Source organism: Lichenostomus cassidix, chromosome 10 (assembly GCF_008360975.1).
Source record: "Lichenostomus cassidix isolate B80296 chromosome 10, HeHo_3.0, whole genome shotgun sequence".
Classification (NCBI taxonomy): domain Eukaryota; kingdom Metazoa; phylum Chordata; class Aves; order Passeriformes; family Meliphagidae; genus Lichenostomus; species Lichenostomus cassidix.
In genome coordinates this window covers 14,780,047-14,800,414 of record NC_139491.1, presented here as the reverse complement: position 1 = coordinate 14,800,414, position 20,368 = coordinate 14,780,047, and the positions used below count along the sequence as shown (strand labels likewise).

General features: G+C 38.0%; 1 protein-coding gene across 5 annotated transcripts in view; it reads right to left on the bottom strand.

Moving 5' to 3' along the window:
• The window catches only part of ENTREP2 (endosomal transmembrane epsin interactor 2), a 91,454-nt gene that overhangs the window by 35,242 nt on the left and 35,844 nt on the right, over positions 1–20,368 (bottom strand). For all 5 annotated transcript variants that reach the window (XM_085070799.1, XM_085070800.1, XM_085070801.1 and 2 more), the window contains exons 2-3: positions 18,766–18,822; positions 3,484–3,594 (exon numbers count right to left, since the gene is read on the bottom strand). In XM_085070799.1, the coding sequence (XP_084926925.1) occupies positions 3,484–3,594; positions 18,766–18,822 (168 nt within the window). The remainder of the gene's footprint in view (positions 1–3,483; positions 3,595–18,765; positions 18,823–20,368) is intronic.

Sequence of the window (20,368 nt, the reverse complement as noted above, 5' to 3'; positions counted from 1 at the left end):
TGGCCTAAACAGTGCCAAAATCAACTTTTTTTTTTTTTCATTTGGTGAGGAAGGAGGAGAAGTGGTTTATTTTTAGCCCAGATCACATCTCAAATGGCACTCTCTGTGTGGCTTCATAAACAGAGACAGCAGCACTGACAATAAAGCTGCATTGGTACAGGGAGAAGGCAGAAGCAGTTGGGATTACTCCTTCCAGCTGCTGGGCTGGTGTTTGCCAACCTCACACACAATCACATCGCAGTGCCTCCAACACTGTCTGTGTTTCAATCTCTTTTTGGCTGGCAGAGCTCAAGAATAAAGCATCATTCACTTCATCCCCTGCACATATCCCCACCATCCTGTACATATTTGTGTTCCACTTCGTGATTCTTACTCATGCTAGTCAGTAACCACAGCAGAGTTTGTGTACTTTCATATTTATGACAGTTGCACAGTACACCCTCATCCAAGCCATATTTAAGATTTCAAACTTCAGCCAGAACTGCCTATATGCATAAATCTTCTTGTAAGTTCATTTTATTTTGTCAAAAAGCAGTAGTTACTTCAAAAGTCATACAACCCATTAAAACCTGAATTTTATGTAGCAGGGGATCAAAAAACGAAAGGACCTTCCAGATTTTTTACAAATACATGCACACACACACTCACAGGCCTCATGTTTCTTCTATTCACCTGTATCCATTCATCAAATTCTGTCAATGCTGCTGAAAAGAAGCTTGTTTGGCTGCTGAGTGCACACATTCTCCCCAAAAAGGGTAAGTTAGGAATTAGTTAACATCATTACTTTGCATTCTACCCTATTACAAATGTAAGTCTTCTAGTAAAAGTAGTATATTAACCTTCAGGATTTTTTATGAGGGACATAAAACAGGCAAGGAAGAATTTCAAAATGAAGTATGAAAGTTCCAAAGTTGATAACAAGGCAGTGAGGTCCAAGAAAGCCCCAGTGGTGTTCTTAGGGGAAGGAGCTTCAGTCAATTCTAGTGCCTTATGCAAAGGGAAAAATGGGATCCAGTAAGGATAAAGTTGCATTGTAGGGAAATACCAAGATTAAAAACTGACAGATGAATAATCTTTTTTCTGGAATTTTAAAAACTGTGTTTCAATATGCACAGACCTGAGTGTAGCTCCAGTGCAAAATGGAATACAAATAAACCTCAGTTCTGGACCTGGGCTCTGCCATTCAGGTCTTTGGGAATCTGCACTTGCTCTGCTATCCTAGCTGCCTACTCCAGCTAAAGGTAATTCAGGGGAAAGAAGTCTTCTTTTATGTGTTACTATAACCACTGGCTAATTTCAGCTGTACAACCAGAAAGAAAAAAAAAAAATTTAAAAAATCTTTTAATAGAGAGATTGACACTATCACTACTTTTCTGAATAATAATCACCTGTAAATTTGATTAAAACTACAGCATTTCTTATTAAAATGAATAAGTGACTTACAAGACAGGTAGGCTTGATAAAGACAAATATAGACAAAGAAATAAAATGTATTCAGTCTTGTGCAGTAATAGAATATTAATTAAAATATACTAATTGCTCTACTCATATATGTTAAGCACAACTTTTAGAGATCCATTATTTGAAAAAGAGATTCCTATACAGAAATGTTTCTCCTACACCCATTAATGAACAGCCTGAGTGTGTAACTGCTCTGTACACATCCTACTCTCACTGACTTAAAGCAGTATCTTCAGCTTTTGGCTACAGGATCTGCAGCTAATCACGGGAAAAAAATTCCAATTAATTTTTCGTAACTAGGCGTTAAAGCTACTGCCCTTTCTTCCCCTCCATGTTGTATGTTGCTAAGCTGCAGGATAAAGAGCACAAATACCAACTTCACAAATTACACATTCAAAATGCTAACATATGGTGAGCACATTTCTCATATTCACACAAAAATATATATTATGGAATCTACAATAAATCCCCAGGGCTTAAAGCAAAATAAGACCACTGTGTCTTGTGTTTTTTTCTTCAAATAACTATTCTACATGTAAAACACTGCTGAATTTAAACTCCATAATACAGTAGATACTATTATCACTTTTAAAACCATACACTCAGCATGAATGAGTTTGACAGAAATACCACAACTAAAACAGCATATATGTTGAATTTGACTTTTTTACTATACTGTGCTTGGAAATTTACTGGTTCAGTTATATGGGATGTTAACTACATTTCAAACCACATGTCTGCAAAGGCTGGATTTTGACTCCTAGAGCTGCATCCCCATAGAGTACATTTGTATCCTCAGAGGCAAGTAAAGGGTTTAGATTTGATAATGTACACCAGTCACATAGTGCAGGATTGCACACATCTAAACTCTAAACAGAGCCATCTAAGGAATCAAAATTAAAGATACACTGAGAACAAGCTGTTAAGAAACTGGGATTTTTCCTTTTTGGGTGAAAAATGGTAATATAGTAATTAAATATGCTCAGCATAATGCATCACCACCTTCTGAGTCAAATTCTGTGCCTAATCATAAAGCAGTGTTGTTCATTGCAGTGCATCCCTCCCAGAGGGTGGTCTATGAGAACAGAGCTCTAGAATTCCATATACATGAGCACTGCAACATGGCAATGCAATATGTTCCTGTGCAAGTCCCCAACCTGACTGGAATGGGATTTTGAGCAAAGAAAACCTAAAAAGCAAGGTCTGTGTAGAAGAAAGCGTTGGTTTTTGGTTTTGTTTTGAAACTGTTCTGATATGATAAACAATAAATTAAATTGCCCTTCCAGAGTACAAACTGTGGCAAAGCTACTTAGTACTTCAGCATGCTCTGAAAATTGAAACTACAGTTTGAGCACTTTTTATTTGAAGTCAAATATTCAGCCATGAGTTTACTTCTGTAGACATCTTTGCAAGCTGAAGTCAGAAAATATGCTAGAATTCCATGTGTATGTACATTTTTTTCTGAGATAAAAACATGAAAGCTTTAGGTAAACTGTACTTCTAATAATTTAGAGGATGCCACATCATGATCATTTGTTTCACTCTGTATTTTATAACACAAGTGACATTCATTTACTTTGGAAATTAAGAAGAAAAACCACTTAGGCTGGCAAATAAATATTAGCATAGACATACCAAAACATTCCTGCCAGTGCATCTGGGAAATCCACAGGCTGTACAAGGAGCTCCTGAATTCTGATCCTGCTGAGATCAAGTGGTAACCACCACATTGCTCTGTTGTGGCCTGTATTCCACCTACTCTGCTGAAGCATTATTTTTACCATGACATTAAGAAGAAAGTCCTTATGGTATCAAAAGTTACTTTTTGAGGTGGCAAAACACTAAATGCATTAGCACTTTTACTCAAACTTTTCCCAACAAAATTTTTTCAGGTTGTAAACCTACAGATTGCTCTACTAAATACATGCTGTTCTGGAAATTAAAGGAATATGTGTATGAAACCCTAACAAATGAAAGCTAGAATCCTTGCCCTTCGTAAGAGACTTGTTTTCCACCACTCACCAGCTGACATCCTTCCAGGGACTTCACCAGCTGAGCATTCTGACAGGAGAGGATGGAGCCAGCCAGGTTCAGCATCACACACACTGCAGAGAGCAGCATGAAAAACGTTATCTGGAAAAAACCCAAGCGGCCTATTGTTACTCACTTCAAGAGGCAAACAAGGAAAAATATAATTTAGATGTTCCAGAACTTCCAGCCTGTCACACAATTACATGGATGGCAACATTTTATGTATTTTAAAGAGAGTAGGGTACTTAATCTGACAACATCCTCCGTCTCGCACTGTAAGAGAAAGCTAAATCAAAACTAGACATGACTATTATATGTTTTCCTCCAGCCATTTCAAGATAATCCATTTATCTCCCACTTTTATCACACACGCTGAAAATTTAATGGGTTTTATTACTGAGCATTACTAAAAAGTGAGATTTGAAAAATGTTTTATTATAAACAGATGTAGTCTCAAAACAATTTAAATCCCTTTTCATAGGGATATGGGTATCTTAAACAAGAAAAGTATTTGTGAACATCATGTATCATGACTTCCTACAAGTTGGGGAAAAAGGGTGAATAAAATTCTGCATATATATAACTACTTGGTTTTTAAACAACAATTACAATTTAGGCAGCATCCTCCGTAACAACTACTCATTGTGTTAGTTACTCCTTTTTTCTCATCTCAAAATGTGTCTAAACAATCATTAACTTGATTCCATCAGCTTAATTATAATTTTATTGCTTTACATGTAAAAAAAACTGGTCCAGTCTGGGCAGACAGAAATCTCAATATGTAGTGGAGGGCATAAGTAATAAGAGGCCAAGAACAAAGGTGTGCCCAATGTGTGGCCACCTTAAATATTCAGTGTTGACACTGCCATAACTCAACAGGAGTATGAGTGTATTACATGAAATCAGTAAGAAATTCTGTTGTATCTCTGTTCCATGTGCATGCTCACAGTTTACAGCCCTTCACTGCTCTCACAAGATGTTATCTTTTGTCAATGCATGTGCTATGAATATTTTTGACAACCTTAAATCCAAAATGGCTGTATATTTTTTTTCTAGTGCTTTTGGACAAAAAACCCCATAACCTCCACAGTATTAACCGAAAGACAGAAGATGTGTTACAAATTTTAGTTGTCAGCTTCAGATTCTCACCAGCATCACAGCTGACAACAAGGGCTCTAACCTACATCAGGTTTATCTGTCTCCGCAGCACTTTCTCCATATCAGCATTCATTAATGAAGAAACCTCTATTGGTGTTTCCAAGGTAACCTCTTCCTCTTGTTGCTGGCAAAGACAAGAGGGAAGGACCAGCACTGTCAAAATCATGAAACAGGCTCTTAGAATTCCTGCTCATCTCGGTGGGTCTAAGGCTCACATTCTGTTTAGAAGCTGCATTTCAAAGTGGCAGCCACCACATGATATCAAACACTGAACTTCTCTGTCACACTCGTCTTCCCAATTTTGCTACTTTATGTCTCACTTCCTAATACACCAGGCAAGGAACTACCTTGTCTGGACATGGAGCTAAAGAGGAAAATTCACATCCATAGTAAGCCTTTTGAATCTACTTTGCCTCTTGCAGAGCACAAAGATTGTAATAAAAGTAATTGAAGTATTTCCAATCTCCCTTCTTAATGCTTCTCAGCTAAATAGCAAAAAAAGCCTTCTACTGATGGAGTAGGACACACCTGGTACTCTGTTATCACAACTTCACAGGTGAAGATTGCCACCATGCTGGAAGCCACAACACAGAAAAGGAGGCATAAAAGTATCAATTACCACATTTACAGGCATTAAAAAATATGTTCAGTGTGCCCAATTTTTTTATCACAACCCAGTCTTTCCTAACACTGGCACAGGTACAGCAGTAAAAATAAACACATCTGCAACCCTTTGAAAGAGTGGCCATTGTGGATTATGATGGAGATCCAACACCACACTGAAACACCACAGATGAAGTCAGATAGACATTATTTATGAAGTCGAGTATGCCCAATTTCCACTTTACAATTTTCCCCAGAAAGAGAACTATCAAATATTTGCTTTGAGAGCTCAGTGTGATGTATTTGCAGGAGCAGTATGAAATTATAAGGAAAGGGTATAAAGATGCAGCTAACCCAGTGACCAAGGGCAAGAACTTACACCGAAGCAAACACAGAATTGACAGATATTGAAAGTCTACAATATTTTAATGCTGCTTTAGAATGACAATATTATGTTCTTCACCCTTCTAGTTACAACATATAAACAAGATGAAATATTCCTAGAAATCAGGAAGAAGCATTAATACCACTAAACTCCAAAAGTCACCAAGAACTAAAACATGAACTTAAAGAAAAGCCAATGGATTTATTATGACATGGTGGAAGCAGAACTAACTGGAGAAGTCGAAGCTTCTATTCTATACAAAGGACTCTACAGGGGACATGTTAGTAGGACTTCCTACTTAAATGCTACCATGGTCCTAAACTAATTCTACAAAACTAAACAGCTCGGATGCAATGATTTAAAGTGATATAACAACTCACTATTTGAGATGTCATCTTGCACCTGGAATTGTAAACTATTTTAATTCTCTAGTGGGACTAGGCTGTACTGGTCCCGTGCTATGGCAGAAGATCTGAAGAGGAATTCCAGGAAATAAGAAAGGACAGATCCACATGAGGCTCCCCTTTTTACTCATTTTCTGGGAACTACTTAGGTATAAATATGCTGAGCATACCAAGAGTGAGTTTGCATCTGTGCAGTCCCAACAGACCACACCATACAAATCTGCACAGAATAAAAAAACAGCATCTGCCATGCCTTTGCAAGGGAGAGCCCAGAATAAGTGACCTTCCATACTGAAAGAAAAAAAATAAACATGTAAGACCTAACCCTAACCGGTTATATTATCTTTCCACTACAAAGAAATTTGCTTGTAGTTCTCTCTTTAGTACAACTTGACCTTTTAGAAAATTATTAGCATTCCCAGATTGTTTGTGAACATTTTTACCTGCACATTTCTTAAATGTAGCTACAACCATGCACCTGCCTTCAGAGTGTCCCAAAATAGATCATCTTAATTTTATGGATACCACAAAAAACCCAAAAGGATTTACAGGAGCTGATATATTCTCCACCCTCCATTCTTTTTCATCACTTGCATTTTTGCCTCTTAATATTTCTCTTTTCTTCACAACTGGCCTGAAGTAATTTATACTCTTTTGTTTTTACCATAAGCTTTAGATTTCCTTTCATCTTGTTTCCCAAAGGCGCTGTTAAAACTGTATTACCTGAAAAACTGAAATCTTTAATCCTTGAGATAGCTGGCTCAAAGCACTTTCTAGCCCTTACTCTTACTGTGCCTTTCACAATTTGTTCTTGAATTGATAGGAGGTAAAAAGAGGAAAAACAAATGAACCAACTTTAGCGCACACTGCAGTTTGTGACTTGCAACAGAAGACATTAACAATTTAGATTTTCTTCCAATATACAGCTTTCTACCAAAAAATGCAATGAGAGTAGCTCTGAGGAGGAGGACTTGGGGGTGTTGGTGGAGGAGAAGCAGATGCCCTGACAATGTGTGTTTGCAGCCCAGAAAGCCAACTGTGTCCTGGGCTGCATGGCTCAGGCACGAGCAGCATGGCTAGCAGGTCAGGGGAGAGGATTCTCCCACTCTGCTCCACTCTGGGGAGGCAGCTGGAGTGCTGTGTCCTCCTCTGGGCTCCCAGCACTGCGAGGATGTGCACCTGAGGGAGCAAGTCCAGAGGAGGCCAGCAAGATGCCCAGAGGGTTGGAGCAGCTCTGCTATGAGGACAGGCTGGGAGAGCTGGGGCTGCTCAGCCTGGAGAAGAGAAGGCTCCAGGGAGACCTTAGAGTCCCTTCCAGTGCCCAAAGGTGCTCCAGGAGAGCCAGAGAGAGACTTTGGAGAAGGGCATGTGGTGACAGAACAGGGGGAAATGACAGAGAACAGGTTTGAATCAGAAATTTGGAAGAAATTCTTCCCTGTGAGGGTGCTGAGGCTCTGGCACAAGTTGCCCAGAGAAGCTGTGGCTGCCCCATCCCTGGCAGCGTTCAAGGCCAGGCTGGATGGATGTCTGAGCAATCTGGGATAGTGGAAGGTGTTCCTGCCCACAGCAGGGGGTGGAACACAATGACTTTTAAGGTCCCTCCCAATTCAAGCCACTCTATGACTTCACTTCCACAAATATATATTAAAAACCTGCTTTTTGACAATACTTTTGATGGTGATTCTTCAGTGACCCAAACCACCCACTCACTACTGCATATATATACACCAAGAGCACAGCACAAAGGAATAGCACATATTAAACACAGTTTGAAGAATGACTTACTACTACAAGTAGGAAGAAGTTTTTACATGCAAAATAATTAAAGTCCTCCAAAAATGATGTATATATTGTATCACATGAAACCATATTTCTAAAAGCAACCTTTTATTTCATTCCTCACACTTTCATTTTGGAGATATATATGAAACTGGATTGCTTATTCATTGCTGGCATTTCAACCACTACTTCCCTGGTGGTTTTCAGTGGTTTGATAGTCAAGACATGAACACTCAGACAAAACGTTACCCTCTGTGCTGATGAAAGATATTACTCAATTCTCTTGTGCAGGGTACTTTGAATAAAACCAGGCATTGCCATGGTAAGCTGTAAACCTGCCAGCCCTCTGTACCTGAAATACTTGGCCTACATGTTTTTTCCTGTTAATTCCTGTCCTGCAGTTCCTGAAAGGTCAGAAAATCATCCTTGAAAGAACTTTGTTTGACATTGAAATCATTTGTAGAAAGCTGGTTTTTTGAGACACTGTAGTTTGACATGAGATACTCCAGGCTTCTTTCCAATCACATTAAATATGTATGCATACATTCAGTGGGATTTAAAATTTATACCTTTTAACACACACATTTATCATTTGTGAAGCAGCAAGAACAGCCAGAGGTAAATGTGATTGTCTCTGTAAACCACTGTATAAGTAGATTAAAAACTTGCCACAAGGTATTTTGCTCACAAAACTTTGTCTTACATAGACTACAGACAGTAACATTCATTGTCATTTGTGCCACAGAATTTATAGTTTCCCTGAGAGAGATGCAGAAGGACAGGACCAGAAGCAACCTGAAAATTTATGACCACCAAGAACTATGAAGCAGTGAGATCAGCAGCTGTGCCAGGACTAAGTTAATGCAAGATTATGTGGGGTACAGACAGAAACTGCATGTTGGACCAGCCAGATACTGGATGGTCATTACAGATTATAGCATTAAATAGATAAAACATACAATTTTTAAATGAACCCACTTAAACTTACTGAACAGAAATGGCACTCAACCCAACACTCTTGACTCATGGTTTGCAAGTGTACAAGAAACAACACAATTTATCTTCCCATTATTTGCCTCATAATAGATTTCTTTTTCATGATTAAATTATATCACTTTTAAAATTATTTCTCAATGCTTGCCAAGAAAAGACAGGATGAAAAGTGTTGGCATTTCAGATCTGTTTAATTCAGTATTCCACGTTGTTTGCCTAAATTAAAATACAGATTTGAACAAAAATATTTTCTCTAGGTCTAAAGCAATGTTCTATATTAAATAGGCAGAAATACTCCCTGCAGTGTGGCACAGCATTGGGCTAAAAATTTTAATGTTTTTATGTTAAGAGCCATACATTATATTCTGTTTTATCCTAAATTATAAAAGACTGTTCAATTCCAGTCATTATTAAATTAAATTACATTTTCTCCAGATTAAATTTCTTTTGACTAGGTCTAATGAGGCTATTTAACTTTTTAAAGGAAAGCTGAAACCTCAGTATAAATACTAAAATCCACACAACTATTCCTAATTTCAAAGCTAAATAGTTCAGATGAAAACTTCTAAAAGTGAACTTGATGTATGGGATTTTACTGACCATGTTATGGTCCTATGAACTTGTTTTCTTTCAGACAGATCTTGAAATTTAATTGATTTATTATTAGTCACTTGGTTGTATCTTAATTTCCATATTTTTATTAAAATGTTCTGTAGAAAACTCTAACTTCAAATATAAGATCTTCAAATATGATTCTGTTTAAGATTATAAACAACTCTGCTGGTTTTGATTTACAAGAAAAAATGATGCCTCCCTCTGACTGTATTTTATTTATTGCCAGAGTAGCAATCAGCTCCCACCAAGAGTCAGCAAGTCATGTCTTTGAAGTAATAATGTGAGTGTTGGTAACAGCCCAGTGTCCAACAGAGAGGGACACTGGGAGTTTTCAGGAGAATTTGCATCACACAAAACACCTATTTAAACACCAGAAGAAGCAGTTTAGTTTCCTCCTGTTTCCCTGTGCAGCAAACAACAACAATATCAATAAAGTGAGGGACTTGATAGTGGCTGCCAAGGCATTTCAAGAGCCCTGAAATCCAAAATGCAACCTTGGCTCTAAATACAGGAGCACAGTGACAGATAAATGCAAAGATGCACTTACATCAAACCAAATCTCCTAGTATCTCATCATAAGAGAGTTTCAAGAGGCTTCCAAGAAATTCCCTCAGTAGAAGCAATGGCCATGCAGATGATTTCCTCAAGTGTGATCAGATTGAAAGGCTGTAAGACAGCAGTGAGTGCAGCATTGTCACACTCTACACACAGCAATAGGTGTTTGTTGTCTCTGCAATGCTCTGTTACAGATCCAGCAATTACACTATTTAGGGTAGTATTTTTAGGAAAGTGTAAGAGGGGGCCTGGTTTAGTAATAAAAACCCTGTGCTCTTAGCTCAGAGACATTCAGTAGAAATTTGTCAAAAGTAGCTGTTCCAGCATCTACTAATTTTCTGCTATTTTGATTCTGATTAACTCTTTTAGCATCTGCACCTTTCTGAATCACAGAATATTGAGTTGGAAGGGACCCAAAGATCATCAAGTGGCCTGCAGAGCACTGCCACATAAAAGAGGAACAAGAAGAGCTATTCAAACTATCTCCTGAAGTATCCAAGTACTGCACCACACTTCTAACAGGAATTGTAACAAAAGAAGTTTGCAGATAATTAGTTTCATAGCAGAGAACAAGCTTAAGTTTTGTCTAATAATCTGTTAAAAGGATAATGGGGAGTAACCAGTTAATATGCTAAAGAGCCTAATTCAAAGTTTTCTACTTGAAAATAAGCACTCAAAAGAATCCTCCAATGATCTGCAGCTACTACTACAACAAATCTAATTATTTAATTTTTACTATATGTGTAGGCAGTCAAAAGAAGTAATTTTGACAATTTAAAAAAGTATAGTAGTTGTAGTGTCTAATTTTTATCACTGACATTTCCATTTATACACCCCTGCTCCCCTAAATAAAAAATCCATGCACATGAAATTTAATTTAGTGTTATTTTGAAAGAGAAAGAAATCAAACAGCACTAACCTATTTTAATGATAGTCAAAATACCGTCAATTTGAAATGCTTCAAAAACAGCTGCTCCAGCTGTACAATCACATGGAAAAAGAGGAGTTGATATCCAGTGTGATAATAAACACTTCAAATATAATGCTTTCTGAATAGAATTTTAACCACATAAGAGATCTAAAATTTGCAACTACCTCACAGCCATACCAGTTTAATTTTCCTTGCAACATACTCTCCAAGGAAGTAAAAATCAAAACTTAAAAATTAACTAATGGGACACTATTTCTCAAAAATGTTCCATGACAACAGCAGAACAGGAAAAGAAAGCTGACACTTAGGGTCTTTAGACATTTAGGATGCTAGGAAAGACAACATTTTTCTAAATTAGCTTCATATACAACAATCTATATTTTAACAAAACAGCCAGATAAATCAGTAAATAGAACTGAATACATTTTTTCAACAGTGTGAGCAGTCTAATAATTTTTTTTTAAATCTACATAAGACTGAATTTATACTTCCATAGCAACTGCATAATGGGTTCATCCACCTAAACAACACAATACTTTTTGCAAGTGTCACATTGCAGGAAGGATTTACCTCCATGCACGTGTCAGTGAAATGCTACTCCATATAAATTAACCTTCCCTAACATCTGTAGCAGAATTCCCTGAGGAAATAAAGGCTCATGTTGTCCTGCTGACAAGGACAGGCATCAAAAGCTTTGCAAGCAGCCCTTCCTGGCAGAAGCATAATGAGACAGAAGCAGGATGTAAAGGTCACATACGCAGAGATTTTGCATCTGTCTTTCCCAAAATATTAACAGCAATTAACTACTCACGTGCAATTATTCTCATTAATTAACAATTGCATGGTCTCTCCGAGCCCTCCCACAGCAGAACACTGACTTTCATCACTGAGGAGGGAGAATTCTGCTGGGTGAGGGAGGTCAGGAGCCACGACTGCTGATCTCCAGCAGCAGCACAGGAGCATTTCCAGTATCAGTCTCTGAGGCAAGGCTTCAGTGTGGACAGCAGTTCTTCCCAGTTTGATTCTAATGTAAACCCACTATAGTTTTGGCCATTTCAAGAAAAAAGGCACATACATCTCCAAGGAAGAGTCACATGAATAATTTGATGGAGATCCATCAGTAAATGAACTTTAAGATTTCAAAGATGTTTACTCATATATCTGAAGTTGAGCTTAATCCATAATGCTGTTGGAGGTTTTATAGTATCTGTAGTAAGGAAATTCAAACACTCAATCACAGACATGTCTAGCTCAGGATGTAAACTGTGATTTACCTGGCAAACAAATCCCACTGAAATCAAAGTATTTTTCTTCAACAAGCACAGTATAATTAGGTTCTCTTTGGGTAACAGTGTATTTCCTTCCATCTGTCACACAAATAAAACTAAAATCACTTGAGTTTTGATTGTGATACCTCACAAAGAGTGAGGTATCCATTCCCAGCTCCATCACGCCCCAAAATACTTTATATTAGTTCATACAAATATTTATTGTACTATTCAATAAAAACATCCCAAATGCAGCTCATCTCGCCTAGAATAAATTTTTGAAGCTAGTATTTCCTCACCATTTGAAAACAAAATACAAAATTTAACAAATAGTTTCCATGTTGTCCAACTAGCCAGGCCCAGTGATACATGACACAAGATTAATTTACCAAGGAGGAAGAAGAAATGCTGAAGGAAACCAGACTCACACCAAGAAAGAGTTGAAGAAATTAGACTGCAAAGGCTGCCAAGATCTCCAGGAGCAGATGGGATGCAGCCTGCATTTCTAAAAGAAGGAGCAAATGAGATGAAAGAACCATCAGCAGATATATTTAGCAAGCATGTGAGAACAAGGGAATTACTGATGGACTGAAGAGAGGTGAATGTAGCACCCACAGCACACTCCTCATTGCCAGCAGCAGCACTGGGGCTGGAGCTGTGACAGTGCCCCAGGCAGGAGCTGCTGCCATGGCAACACGATGGGATGGCAGCAGATGGGCTGTTTAAGGGTAATTTTGGAGGGCTTGTTGTGGAAGGGACAAGTGTTTTGCCCCAACAGGGTTTGTCTGCTCTTCAGGAAAAGCTGCTTGTGGTCTTTTTAAACTCTGCCACTGGGGATAATCAGCACGTGGATGCTCAGCAAAGGAGTCCAGATTCTCACATGAGTGACAGCTGGTGGCAGCTGGGCCCAGGAACAGGCAGCTTTGTCAAAAGGCTATCAGAGAGATGCAGACAGGCAAGAGGAAGCCTTAAGAAATGTTAAGGTGTAAAAGAGGACATGGAATGTTCATTCTAAAGAGATGCTTCACCCTGTGACATCTTTTCTCCCCCACTGCAAAGATTTCCCTTCTGTTTCCATCTCAAAGATTCACTTCTGTTTCCATCTCAAGTGTTGTTTCTTTCTCACCCAGTTCACAAATTTACTGGGTCATTCTCCATTTTCCCCCCTCTTCTGTCAGGTACAGTCTAATGAAAGGCCACTGGGGGTAGGTTTTTCTGCTGGTTGTTTCATGATAATGAAGAAGAAAGAAGGGAATCAGGAGTCTAAATTAAAAAAAAAACCCAGCAATTGGCAATGCAGCACACTTTTTAAAAGCTAGAAAAAAATCTGGAAAAATTTGGAATATTAGTATAATCAGAATTTACACAAACTCTAATTGCAAGCTTTGAAGACCACACTTTTCAGATCTCCCACTCAATCCAACAAGAGACATTACTTCATTACCTAAACCAACAGTTCATACATAGAGAAAAGACCTCTAAGAGCATTTGTTTGAAACAAACATAAAGGAGAAGCAGCTTCACTGAAACATAAATGTATTTTACTCTTTCAAACCGGTGTAACTGGGAATACAGTTATCAATAAATACTTCAATCTCATTTCTAGATGCTGTCTCACAGACTGTTAGCACAACCCCAGCCATGCTGCAGTAGTGTGGAGACAGACAATGCAGTTTGGTTACCAGAGCAGGGTAGCCACGCCAGTGCTTTATACAACTAACCCTCAGTGAAGGGAGAACAGGAATGCAAGAGGCAAAGAAAACTATGCCCCAGGTGTGGGAAATTATTATTTACAGCCTACACTTTCTTCACTGAAATCATTCAAACCCAAGACACAAATCTATTGCAATTCAGTTACTTATGGTGCTTTAAGCACTGAATCTTTGAAACATCAGAGATACCATTGTGTGATTTGTTATTGACGTGGTTTTGGTTCACTGCTTTCTGATCATCTAGGTCCTGTTCTTCTCAAGAGCTTTTGATCTCTATCTTCCTTGTGTTGCCAGACTCAGATTTCAATTCCTCTTTCCTGTTCTAGTCCTCCACAATTCTCTTCCCCCTGATTTAGCATACAGCTCCTCTGAATTTATTTTCCTTTTGTGCTCCCAGAAAAGAGGTCAAAACCACTCTGCTCTCAATTTCAAATCCTGGGTTCACATCAGCTCTGAGCAAAATTTACAGCTTTACATCAGAAGAGCTACTTTGTGAACCAGCACTGGATTTGCTTTCCAAACAGAAGTTATTAGAGCTTTCCAAGTGTCTTTTGAAAGCAGCAATGCTCAGCATTCAGCCCCCTCCCAGTTTATCAGAAACTTTGCCAAACACTGGGATGTAAGATGCACTTGTTTTCACCAAGTGTTTTGTTCACCTTTAAACTAATGCTTCAGCCTCAAAGACAAGTGTTTGTCTACTAGCAGGGATCCTAATGAACATTTTGATCAAGGAATTCAAGGAATACTCATGCTGAAATGATGCTGCAGAGTGATCAAGGGATCTGTTATGGCAGAGGGATGTTCTACATCTCCTCCCAACATCACACAAGTATCAAAGTCAGCAGTGACACACGAGGTGATGGCAGCCTTTAGACTCTGCTGCTCTCCCACGCTGTGCATCCTTTCACTCGCTCTTCTCCTGCAGCCTTGACCTGTTTGTGCTGACATTGTCTCTCCACTACACAGATCATCTTTTTATTCTAGCAACAAAACACCAAACCTCTGCTTGGGGGTGAGATATTGGAGGGAAGACAACCCACCTTTTTTTTTTTAATTCAAAGATTTCTCTCAGATTGCATCTGAAAGGAAGCTGTACATTCTCTTGCAAGAGTTTGAAAAGACTTGTCTCATCCCTTAAGCTGCTCTAGGAGCTCAGGTTGAGCAGCAGGGCCAGGAACATGTCACCACTCCACCTCACTAAGAATATAGAAAGCTTACTTATACACTACTTCTATACATTTTATGTTTCATCTATTTCCTGGAGTTTGGTTATTCCTGCTATACTCTGCAATGATATCTAGGGAGAGGAGATAATCAAAGAGGAAAATATTTGGACCAGTTTTACATATTCATGCATCTTATGGGGCAAGAGTATATGTGGATGTATTTATGTAAATTACTAGTAATTTCCTTTTTCAACACAAATCTTTTTCTAATGATTTTTACAGAAAAAAAGAAAATTCTGTAAGTCTGAATTTCAAATAGTTTGAGTTTTTCACTGGAATTATAGAAAGAAAATCTCATTTTGCAACAACTACCAAGCTGAGCCAAGATTAATATTTTCTAACAAAGTCAGATTTGTGTTTAACTCTTTCTTGCCACAGGTGCAGCCTGAGACCTTGCACAGCAGTTCATCCTTTTGCCTGATGTGCAGGTTGAACTGCAGCTATTTAGGGTGGTTTCTCTTTTATTCTTCTTAAATGAAGAAAATCCTATGTGCTTATAAAAAAAAAAAGCTTGAAATAATGGTTCATTTGAAGGGACAACACATTGAAACTGAGTTATATATGCACTGATTTGCATGCTCACTGGTGCACAGAACTGGATCTGGAATGCACATTTCATAGTAAATGCTTTTAAATAGCTATTCTGAGTAATCAAGATCATTTATTAATAAGTAGTATTATCTTGCGCTCACTGACATTCACAGGCAATAAGAAACCCCACATTTCTGTTCATTGAAAAAATAATAAATCTATCAGTTTATTGTAAAAAATTTCAGTTAGAAATACAAAAATATTTTTCTGGGGTCACCCAAATGCCAGATGGCAACAGAGAAGCTTTCAACTCAATTCAGAGGCTGAATTAATCTCCTTAGCACAAACAGATTTGCAATTACCATAGATTAGATTGTAACAGAAAAACAACCTGACTGCACAGTTTAAAGTTTTTTTACAAGGTAATTCAGCCTCAGGAGCTACACAAGTTCTCTCCCAGTTTTCAGACACTTCCATAAACCAGGAGGAAACAAATTCCTACTTTGCCACTGCATTTTAACATTAAGCAGTGGTAGTGACACAGCCAACGCTTGGTTTCCAAAAATGGGACTTCTGAGAGATTTCCCCAAAACACTACCAATACTCTGAGATTTCATAATTGAAAAGAGCAAAAGCCTAAGAGGAAGCATCTGAAATATATGGAAATACTGTTCAAAATCAATGTGTAAGCAATTAAAATATCTCCTCTGCCTGAGTGTTTCCTCTGGTAAATGTAAATACTGGTTTGATAACAAATAGTGATTCTTTGCATATATAAAGCACTTTGGCAACATAAGCAACTGATGGCTAGGAGGTGACCAAGAAAATTTATATAAACTAACAAAATCTGGTGAATTTTCCAGATAATTAAGATTTGCAAAGACACTTTAGCAGGAGAACCTCCAAATTTCTGCACATTAATATTGCAGTAAAATGTCCTTAGTACATATACATTTGCAAATCTTCGACTGAATGCATAATACAAAACATTCATACTAATAGCTTATAAATACAGAAATACTCTCGGTTTTGACTTTGATTCCAAGGTGTTTAACTATACAACAACATGCTCTTTTCCATACTAATTCTACATAACACAACTCTAGTATGATACAGCCAGGAATTAATTGTTGATGAAATATTTGTGTTTAATACTTCTTCAACTCCCTCTTTTTGCCTGCAGAAAAGAATACATTTGCAAAGAAAAGACATTGCACATGTGGAAAAAGGCTTTATGATTACTGCACTGAGCAAGGCACAGCCAGCAGAATGAGGGGCTGACCCTGGCCAGCAGGAAAGCACCACACAGCCACTCACTCCCTGCTCCTTCCTAATTATTTGGAAGATAATTAGAAAAGCCCAAGCGAAAAAAAAACCTGTGGGTGGAGATAAAGATAGTTTAATAAGCAAAGGAAAGAGGAAGGAGAAAGCCAAAGCTAGTGATGCTGTGTGGGAAAGCTAGAAAGCCTTGATGCAGCACAAGTACTGCTCAGCAATAGTCAAAACACTGGTTATTATAAACCTTGTTCTAGTCACAAATCTGAGATAGGCAGAAAACTGGCACCTCGATGTATTATCACAGTTTCACCAGTTTTCAGGACGTCACAGATGGTGCATGGTTTAATTTTATATCACTTTATTCATAGCCTCAAATGATAAAGCTATCTATCTATCTATCTTTCTGCTATCACTCTCGGCAATGCCAGATTCAGTAACACATTGCAACAAAAAAGACACGTATTGCAATCCATTATCTACTTGCTTATAATACTATCAAATAAGTTAAAAGGTAATTATTGACCATATGCATTTGGCATATGTGTTGTATAAAGAGATCATGAGAAATATGACTCATTAGTGTGTTGGTGGTACTTAGTGCTGTGAGGTTGTAAAGTTATACATTATTGAGTGTCCATCAGCACAGTCACCCTGCACACGTGGAGTCCAACTGCTCAAGGGGATGTACAATTCAGCAAGGAAAACAGGACATTATGTAGCTACTGTAAAACTACTGCACAGCTTAACTCACACAGGAGTGAAAAACATCATCCCTGTTCCCATTCTTCCAGCTGATTATTGTATCACCACCACATGCCAATGCAGAAGATCAGCATCTAACTCATGAGCACTAAGCATACTCTTGGAAATCAATAATTTCCTGGAGCAGATTTTAGGAAGGTGAGCTGTTCTGCAAGCATGAATGTTGCCTTTCATTTTTTCCTCCCTTTTATCTTTATTTCCTTGAATTACACTGACCACGACTGCCTATTTACATTTCACTGAATGAATTGATATTAGAAAGCCCAGCTGAATTTACAACATGCAAGTGAGTGCTCAGGAATCAAAGAAGCCAAGTCTCAACAGGCCTGGATAACATTTCTGATGCATGAATGTTGTTTATTCCAATCATGTAACCTCTATGCCTACTGTTATAGTTCATAATACTGAAAGATATACCTAAAGTTCTAATTAAGCTTATACTTATTAGTACAGACTTTTAATTTCATTCTCTCCATTATATTCTTTATTCTGGGGACTATCTTCAGTACTGTGTTACAAATGTTTCATGCTACTGTGTCACACATGCACACTTTTTCAGAGGCAATGCTTACCTGCTAACACATCCTTGTTGCCACAGTCATCACATGTTTTTAATAAGATTGATTTCCATCTAATATTGCTTTCCATTAATAGGTTCACTGAAACTCCATTAGCATGCACATACAAAGAATGGATTACTGTTCATTATTAAGTAACTACATGAATCTCACAACAGAAATAATAATGTAGCTGAAAATTGTTCTGGAGATGAAGATGAACAGGTTTTCTAATTTGGAATGGGCTTTTTTCCATCCAGATACCTGCTAAAAAGATTGGTCTGCGGTGAATTTTTAGGCGAATTAGGTTAAATTCAAAGGTATAAGCAGACCAATAGTCTATTTGTGGGACACAAGAAAAACACTATTTTCACCCAAGTAGTTTATACAACTTCAAAGGCCCTTCACTTTTTATACTGAGTGTTTATAAATATCAGGGTACATAACAGCACTGCAAATCATCCCCACAGACTGTGAGGCTTCTCTATAAAGACAGAAGCCCTGGGAGTTACTCACCACAAGGGACAGAGGTCTCTTCCATGAAACAACCCCGATCAGTCCTGACAGCAGCACCTGTGACAGAGAGCAGAGTTACCAAAGAGACATGAGGTTTATACCAACATCATTAAAAACATAGGAAGTAATAAGATGAAGCTTAATGCACAGTCATGATAGGTATTTTCAGAATGCTGGAAACCAAATGCTAAAAGTCCAATGCTTTCCTTTTATTTTCAATAAAAAATAAACAGAACTAGTACTAAGCTGTTTGTAAACAAATTTCAATCCAGCTGTCAGATTCACTTAATTCTGATCAGATCACTGTAAGCCTTAAAACATTTCTTCTCTCCAAGTCCCAAATGTTATCAACACTAAAGGGGAATAAATATTTAGGGTAAATTTTCTTGTGGTCTCTTAGCACAGCTGAAATTTAACTAAAAAAGGAGTAATAACATGACAACCACAAAACTATCCAGGGTATCAAGATAAATTAGCAAAAGGGTTTTTAGTTTGTTTCACCCACCCAAACAACCTCTCCACTTGATCTTATGTTTGAGAGAGGACCCATATATTCATTAGAACTTGTGTTTAGCAGACAGATACATTACTCCCTATACTACAAAGCAAAAGCAAGCAGGATTCAGACCTTTATACACCTAAGCTGATCTTAGGTATTTTAAAATAACATGCAAGTTAGAGCTGAGACACCATAAGCTTTACATATAATTAAGAATGGAGAAACTGCAGCAGCTGGGAGAGGCATATTGACCCTGGCATGGGAGAAAAAAAGTGGGGAGGGACCTTTGCATTAGAACATTTAATTTCAAAAATAGTAAAGTAGAACACAAATAATGCAGAGAAAGGAATGCACAGTGTATTTATTTCATGAGTCCACAGTGTCAGTTTTTCACCTCACCTTGTGCAAAGACTTTTTGTAACAGCACCTTACATACTCAGCTAGTCACCATACCCACTTCATCCTGCTTTCATAACAATCTTTTAGGTGTAAAACAGTAGAGCATAATAAACAAAAATGCATCTATATCTAACCACTACAGAAGAAATGCACACTGTACTGGGAGCCAGGCTGGAAACAATCCAGTATAGTGATGTTCAGTGTGAATGTGGGAGAAAGAGCTGTTGGTTATCTGGAGCAGCTGCATTGTGGAGTGCCCTGTTTAAGCTTTCACAAGTCTAGTCTGTGGATACTCTCACTGTGAGCATGTTTCAAACATATTTCACACTTCTACAATATCCCCAGCTGCAGCAGCTGTGGAAAACCTTATTCAGAAAGACAACACGTGGAAAATGCACTTTTAAATTTTTCTTTAGCAGCTATGCCACTGAAAAAAGACCCCTCAAATGAGGTTTTTATGTAAAACCTCAGTGTTAGTTTCTAAGTGAAGCACAAATGCAACAGCTGAGAGATAAACGCAGAGTAAAAATGTACCAGGACGAGGATATGGATATCAAAGACTGTCCAGATAATGCCTACATGCAAATGTGCATAGTTGGTATTCTGCAGCATTTCCTACTGCATAGAATCTACATACTTCTGGATGTTGGCCAAGTGAAGGAAAAGCTGAGAATTCCATCTTTGCAGTTAATTAAATGTGCTCAC